The following is an 8,482-nucleotide window of genomic DNA, read 5'->3' on the forward strand; positions in this document are numbered from 1 at the left end:
CAAACAAGGCATTACAATCAGGCGGCATATCAAAGAAGAAAGACGTTGGGGCAGTAATGGTGGCTCAAGGCCTGAAATCTCCACTTACATATCAAACACCTCCACCCACATATCAAACACCCCCACCCACATACCAAGCACCACCACCTACATATTAACCCTCATCTCCCAGATATTCCCAACCGGCCACTATCTATCATACCTATAATCCCCAACCATCTCATTTCCTGTCACCTCCAACTCGCCAAAATTATCCAAGACCACGACGCAATTTTAACCGCAAACAACCCAGACAATACACCACTATTGCTGAACCCATCGAACAGCTGTATAAAAGGTTGAAAGCCGCTGGTTACATCACTCCCATTCCCGCTGTGGCAGTAGAAAACCCGTCCCAATAGGTCAACCCAAACAAAACTGTGCATACTATTCCGGTATGAAGGGGCAAACTATTGATGAGTGCCGAACATTGAAAGACAAAATCCAAACACTGATTGACAACAAGGCCATACAGGCGAAAGAAGCTACATATAATGCCCGCAACAATCCTCTCTTGGATCATAGGGGTGGCGGGATACATGTGACAGAGATGGATGAAGAATGGGATCCTGGGGGGTCAATCGGGCTTATTCGAGAAGGCGATGACTTTAAACCTGTAGTCACACTTACTCCTATTGTAGTACAGACTCAGTCACCAATCAAGGTTGAGGTATCTGCATCAGTTCCATTTGAGGTAGAGGTAGCTCCACCTGCGGCCACCCCTGTTCCATTTGAAGTAGAAGTGGCCACAACTTTCATAGTGACAATATCAACCACACCCCCTTTCAATTCAAAAGCAATACCTTGGGATTACGTTGCTGAAGCTAGGCAAAAAGGAAAGGCAAAGATGGAGGAATCTGATGCTGCACAAGGAATAACTAGGACCAGAAGAATCTATACACCTGAACACTTAGGAGGACCAAGTAAGGATGCCACTACCAAGCAACATGTCATTGAAACAGGGCCAGATGACCTTGGAGGAAAGTACAAGCAAAGGAATACGCCGTCATTGATCATTTGAACAAAACCCCAGCTCAGATATTCATCCTATCATTGTTGTAAAATTCAGAGGCACACAAGAATGCTTTGATAATGGTGTTGAGCAAAGCTTACGTGCCCAACAATATCACCTGCAGAGAGATGGCCAACATGGTAGGGTAGGTGCTAGAAAATTATAAAATAATCTTCCACGAGGATGAGCTACCGCCTGAAGGGTTGAATCACAACCGAGCATTGCATATCACAGTGCAATTTGAAGATAAATTCATTGCCAGGGTCTTGATTGATGGAGGTTCAAGCCTCAATATTTATGCATTGGATACTCTAAAAAGATTGGGCAAAAGTTTCCATGAAATACAGGCAGGAAGCATGAACGTGAAAGCCTTCGATGGGTCTCAAAGGGCCACGATTGGGGAGATTAATCTTTGTCTACAGATGGGGCCAACTTGGTTCGACGTTGAATTCCAAGTTCTTGACATATCAACTTCATATAATCTTCTATTTCCGACCATGGATACATCCCGCTGGGGCTATGGCTTCCACACTACACCAAGCCGTGAAATTTGAATGGAACCATCAGGATGTGATCATTTACGGGGACGTGAGTAACCCCATTTACACCAGTAAAACCATCCCGGTTGTCGAGAACAAAAGAAGGCTAGGAGGGGAAACCTATCTTCACATCGAACGTGTCAATGCCATTGAGAAAGACAAATGGTGGAGTAGCAAAATAGAAAGCATATTGGCATGGTCTGGGTATGAACCCAGCAAAGGGCTTGGGAAGAACCTCCAGGGCATTACCAAACCAATACAGTTGAAACGTCATGCTACTACCTTTGGGCTCGGATACCAATATACATGGCAAGAGTATAATGATTGGTCACCCCTATGGAGTGGACCTTATTACCCTCTCGAGCAACCAGTGCCACATTTGGGTTAAATTTTCCACCAAGCTGATACAATATGGGGAACTGCAGAAGAAGAAGCATTAGATGGGTTGAAGAATTTATTTCTAGAGGACGAAGACATGGATTGCAGTGAAATAATTAAGAGGAGGAGGAAAAAGGCCTCAATATTCAAACTATGGAGAAGGGAGTTGTTCTCAGGAACTGGACAACTACACCATCCCGGGCCCGCCGAGTCACTGGGTAGCTTGGCAGATTTTATTTCTATAGCCATTCTAGGTATCTAAGATTTTCAATAATTTTGTTTTAAGGACTTGCTTGTTTCAAAATAAATGCTTGATTCATCAAGTCGTACTTGTTTGGATGTTTCTGTTTTAATCAAATGCATTGCTCTTATTTATTCATTATTATCTTTCACACTTTTTCTTTCTACAACGTTATTAGTACTTTTCCTGATGAACCAGTGACTGTGAAATGAAATGAGGCAACACAATATGAGGATATTGATTCAGACGAAGAAGACAAAATACTAGAGGAGATTTTCAGAGAGGTTGAGAACTTTGAGAATAAGCCTAAGTCCAACCTGGACGAAAACAAAGCAGTAAATTTGGGGGACGCCGAGACCGTCAAGGAGACTCGCATCAACATTCACTTATCACCGACAAAGAAAGAGGAGTACATTCGTTTCTTAAAGGAGTATGAGGACATTTTCACACGGTCATATGATGGCATGACCGGTTTGAGCACGTCCATAGTGGCTCACAAGTTGCCTACCAATCCTATGTGTCCCGCGGTGAAGTAGAAACTCAGAAAATTCAAACCAGACATGAGCCTGAAAATCAAGGAGGAAGTTACCAAGCAGATCAAATCCAAAGTACTCAGGGTGGTTGAGTACCCAACCTGGTTAGCCAACATTGTGCCAGTTCCGAAGAAAAATGGGAAAGTCAGAGTATGTGTTGACTATCAAGACTTAAACTGAGCAAGTCACAAGGATGACTTTACACTGCCAAATATACACATCCTGATCCACAATTGTGTCAAGCATGAACTCTAATCCTTTGTAGATTGCTTCGCGGGTTATCACCAGATCTGGATGGATGAAGAAGAAGTAGAGAAAATAGCTTTTATTACACCGTAAGGGGTATGCTGCTACAAGATGATGCCATTCGGTCTAAAGAATGCATAGGCTACTTACATGAGAGCCATGGCAACCATCTTCTATGATATGATACATAAAGAAATAGAGGTGTATATGGACGACGTCATCATCAAATCCAAGAGGGTCGCGGATCACATAGCGGACTTGAGAAAATTCTTTGACAGGTTAAGGAGGTACAATTTGAAACTGAAACCCACAAAGTGTGCATTTGGGGTTCCCGCAGGAAAGTTACTGGGATTCATTGTCAGTCATCGAGGGATCGAGCTGGACTCGTCTAAAGTTAAGGCTATTCAGGAGTTACCGCCACCTAGGAGCAAAAAGGATGTGATGAGCTTTCTAGGACGTCTTAACTATATCAGTCGCTTCATAGCATAATCCACAGTTATATGTGAACCCTTCTTCAAGATGCTGAGGAAAGATGTTGAAACAGTTTGGACCGAGGATTGTCAGAAAGCTTTCGACAAAATTAAGGAGTACCTGTCCAAACCGCCGGTCTTGGTCTCGCCAGAGCCAGGATGGCCTTTGCTACTCTATCTATCTATATTGGATGGAGCCTTCGGATGTGTTTTGGGACAACATGATGAGACAGGGAGAAAGGAGCAAGCCATATACTACATAAGTAAGAAATTCACACATTACGAATCACGATACTCTCTGCTGGAACGCACTTGCTGTGCTTTGACCTGGACGGCCCAGAAATTGAGGCATGACTTTTGTGCCTATATCACAAACCTCATATCCAGGGTGGACCCTCTAAGTATATCTTTTAGAAGCCCATACTGACGGGGAAGCTAGCCAAATAGCAGATATTGTTAAGTGAGTTCAACATCGTCTATGTAACTCAAAGGGCGGTCAAAGGACAAGCATTGGCAGACCATCTTGCTGAAAACCCGATGGGAGGAGAATACGAACCCTTGAAAACGTATTTTCCTGATGAAGAAGTGTCATTTGTGGGAGAAGACATTACTGAAACATACGATAGTTGGAGGATGTTCTTCGATGGAGCTGCAAATTTCAAAGGAGTGGGCATTGGAGCGGTTTTGGTATCAGAAACAGGTCAACATTATTCGGTATCTGCTAAACTAAGATTTCCATGCACTAACAATGTGGCAAAGTATGAAGCCTATATACAAGGGCGCAACATGGCAATCGACATGAATATTCAGGAGTTGCTGGTAATCGGTGATTTAGATTTGTTCGTGCACCAGGTACAAGGAGAATGGGCCACCAAGAATTCCAAGATATTGCCATATCTGCACCATGTGCAAGAATTGAGGAAAAGGTTTGCGAAGATAGAGTTTCGTCATGTGCCCAAAATTCAGAATGAGTTCGCAGATGCATTAGCCACCTTGTCATCCATGATACAGCATCCAGATAAGAATTTCATTGATCCCATCCCAGTGAGAATTCATAATCAGCCAGCGTATTGTGCCCCTGTCGAAGAGGAGACGGATGGAAAACCTTGGTTTCATGATATCAAAGAATATTTGGCAAAGGGAGACTATCCCGGGCATGCGAACTATACTTAGAAATGCACGCTTCGGAGATTGTCCAATCACTTTTTCCACAGCGGAGGAAACTTGTATAGAAGAACCCCTGATTTGGGATTGTTAAGATGAGTCAATGCAAAAGAGGCTTCTAAGCTACTCGAGGAGATACATGTTGGGACCTGCGGCTCGCATATGAATGGTTTCGTCTTGGCCAAGAAGATACTTAGGGCCGGTTACTTTCGAATGACTATGGAGACAGATTGCATTCAGTATATCCACAAATACTACCAATGTCAAGTGCATGCCGATATGATAAAAGTGCCATCAAATGAGCTCAATGCCACAAGCTCACCTTGTCCATTCACCACCTGGGGAATAGATGTCATCGGTCCTATCGAGCCTACTACTTCAAATGGGCACAGGTTTTTTCTAGTGGCCATTGACTACTTAACAAAATGGGTAGAGTCTGCATCCTACAAGGCTGTAACCAATAAAGTCGTCGCAGACTTTGTCAAGGATCGTATTGTTTGCCGATTTGGAGTCCTCAAGTCCATTGTTACTGATAATGCCGCCAATCTCAATAGTGATCTGACGAAAGCCATGTGTGAAACTTTCAACATCAAGTACAAAAATTCCATAGCCTATAGACCTCAGATGAATGAATTCGTAGAAGATGCCAACAAAAACATCAAGAAAGTACTAAGAAAGATGGTAGAAAACCACAAACAATGGCACGAGAAACTACCCTTTTCTTTGTTGGGATACCGCACTACAGTTTGCACATCAACCGGGGCAACTCCTTACATGCTGGTTTATGGTACCGAAGTTGTCATCCCAGCCGAGGTAGAGATTCCTTCTTTAAGGATCATATATGAAGCCGAGCTCAGTAATGCAGAATGGATAAGGAGTCGCTATGAGCAATTGGCCCTTATAGACGGAAAAAGAATAAACGTAGTATGTCATGGTCAACTTTACCATAACAGAATGTCTAGAGCTTTCAACAAAAGGGTCAAGCCAAGACAGTTTGCACCAGGACAGTTGGTGTTGAAGAAGATCTTCCCACATCAAGATGAAGCCAAAGAGAAATTTTCTCCCAACTGGCAAGGTCATTATATGGTTCACAAGGTACTAACAGGAGGGGCACTCATACTTGCAGAAATGGATGGAAAAGTCTAGCCAAAACCAATTAATTCAGACACAGTCAAGAGATACTATGCTTAGACTATTTACATTTTCTCATCTGATGTAATTGAACTACGCTTGACCTGATTCCTGTTTAAGACAAGATACGTAGGCAGTCCTGTGGATTCAGTCATATCATAATAAAATTTTCATTTTCCCTAGAACCAGAAACTGGGGCAGAATTTTGAGGAGGACCCCCAAAATTTCGGAGAAAGTCTAGCCAACGCCATTGCATGCCAGAAAATCAGAAATTGGTTAAGAAACTGGGGTAGAATTTTGAGAAGGATTCTCAAAATTTCGAAGAAGGATCAATGAGTTCGTTACTCACAAACAGCAGAAGCATCATCTACCAAATTGGGACAGAATTTTGAGGAGGACCCTTAAAATTCTAATACGAGAAAGTTGCAATGTCTTTGAAATGTGTTACAGTCACTAGTTCATCTAAAACTACTTAATATTTTGCTAGGTTTCTAAAATTACTATTCTTATCAATAATTGCATATTTTCGAAAACTCTATTTCCGTACCAGCCAGGTGTTACCCAAGGAAACTCAAATAAGGCGAGGCCAGCGGACAAAGGCACGAACCAACCTCCCCCTCACAAAACTTACATTTTTTCTTTGAACTCAAGCACATCTGACGTAGCAATAGCATTCGCAAATATATACACGAAGCAAAATCACTATCAAACAGGACACCAAACACTGAACGTATCCTTAGCTAAGAAACATTCTACCCTTATTTGCTATTTGATATTTGCATGAGGATAAGACCTGCCTCCAAATCCTGCATAAGGCTAAGCTCTGCCTTCCATTTGCATGGGTGTAAGCCATGTCCTGCATCTTTCATGAGGCTAAGCCATGCCTCCATATTTGCATAAGGCTAAGCTCTACCTTCCATTTGCATGGGACTAAGCCTTGTCCCGAACCTTGCATGAGGCTTAGCCCTGCCTCCATATTTGCATAAGGCTAAGCTTTACCTTCCATTTGCATGGGACTAAGCCCTGTCCCGAACCTTGCATGAGGCTAATCCCTGTCTCCATATTTACATAAGGCTAAGCACTGCCTTCCATTTGCATGGGACTAAGTCATGTCCCGCATCTTGCATGAGGTTAAGCTCTACCTCCACATCTGCATAAGGCTAATCTCTGCCTTCCCTTGCATAAGGCTAAGCTCTGTCTTCCATTTGCATGGGACTAAGACCCATCCTGCATCTTGCATGAGGCTAAGCCATGCCTCCACATCTGGCATAAGGCTAAGCTCTTCCTTCCATCTGCATGGGACTAAGCCCTGCCTCCATATTTGTATAAGCCTAAGCACTGCCTTACATTTGCATGGGACTAAGCCCTGTCCCGCATCCTTCATGAGGCTAAGCTCTGCCTCCATATTTTCATAAGGCTAAGCATTGCCTTCTATTTGCATGGGACTAAGCATTGTCCCTCCTTGCATAAATGTTGCTCTATTCCGGTACTATCTATTTGCTCTTCTGTCGGGCTAGGCTTTGCCCTCCATTTCACAAGACTAAGCCTTGTCTTGTTAACATCTTATTATTGCATTTCATGGGATGAAATATCGCCGATCTGTCCAAAGGCGTCATAGTCTAATGGCATCATCCTCATATCCGGAAGACACCATGCCATGTCCTGAGGATCTCTTAAATTTGCATATCATTATTCAAAGGCGTCATGGTTCGGAGGCACCATTTTCATGGCCCGAGAACATCATTTCATGGCCTGTGAATCCCTCACCAAACAATTCATGGCCCAAGACATCATGGTCTGAAGACATCATCCTTAACCGTCAGAAGACAACTTTCATGGTCCAAAAGAGAATCTGCATCATGTTTAAATTTTCGCACAAATACATGTTTGTAGCATCTCTTTATATGCACGTGACCAGTAAGCAACCGCTATTCCAGCAGGAGCGACCTCGTTCCAGTTCCTTCAACTATCTCAAACTTGACCATTCAGTATAACCACTCTTTCATCCATCTCGAAATATCGTGTCTGTTCTTGTATGACTTCATTGGTATATTCATGAATCTGGAACTAAACGTGGCCTGATTCTTGTAAAACTAGGGATATGTAGGCAGCTCAAAAAACTAGAGTCCGGCCTCTATCTTTCAAAACATCCTATTTCGTCAAAATTGGCCATCATTTCTTTACCCAAAAACTCTTTCATCCTTTCCGGGTAAAGAGGGGTTGCTATTAATACCTAATTTTTCCTTCATATATATTTAAATATGCATACATACTTTCAAAATATGGTGTACGCATTTACAAACATGCATAAGTGTTTTTATAATTTTTCCTATAATTTAAAAGGGCTTAAAACAATTTACTTCTGTATTTTTATTTATACTAATATTCAATAATCATTCCTCATATTACTTTTATGAAGATTTAATCATCTAAATTCATCATTTTATGCCCATATAATCCTTAAATATTTTAATTGCATTTTTTTATAATCACATTTGCATTTTTAGGCTACAATTGCATATTTTTGCAACAATAGCCTATATATATGCAACATTATATTATCCATATAGAAAATGACTTTTCATATTTTTACAATATCAAGTAAGTATTTTAAAGCATTTTCATGCACAAATCACATTTGTATCATTTATAAATTATTTTACAAAAATGTTTTACTAAATTAATTGTGTATTTAAAATCTAGCCCTAGAAAATACCCAATTTCAAACC

General features: G+C 41.7%; 1 protein-coding gene across 1 annotated transcript; it reads left to right on the plus strand.

Annotated features, from left to right (window-relative positions):
- The first annotated feature begins 3,995 nt into the window (after positions 1-3,995).
- Positions 3,996-4,631, plus strand: LOC138887807 (uncharacterized). The gene has a single exon (XM_070169595.1). The coding sequence runs from the start codon at positions 3,996-3,998 to the stop codon at positions 4,629-4,631; it is 636 nt and encodes a 211-aa protein (XP_070025696.1).
- The last annotated feature ends 3,851 nt before the right edge of the window (positions 4,632-8,482 follow it).

The sequence above is a fragment of the Nicotiana sylvestris genome, chromosome 3 (genome assembly GCF_000393655.2).
Source record: "Nicotiana sylvestris chromosome 3, ASM39365v2, whole genome shotgun sequence".
In the NCBI taxonomy this organism is placed as follows: domain Eukaryota; kingdom Viridiplantae; phylum Streptophyta; class Magnoliopsida; order Solanales; family Solanaceae; genus Nicotiana; species Nicotiana sylvestris.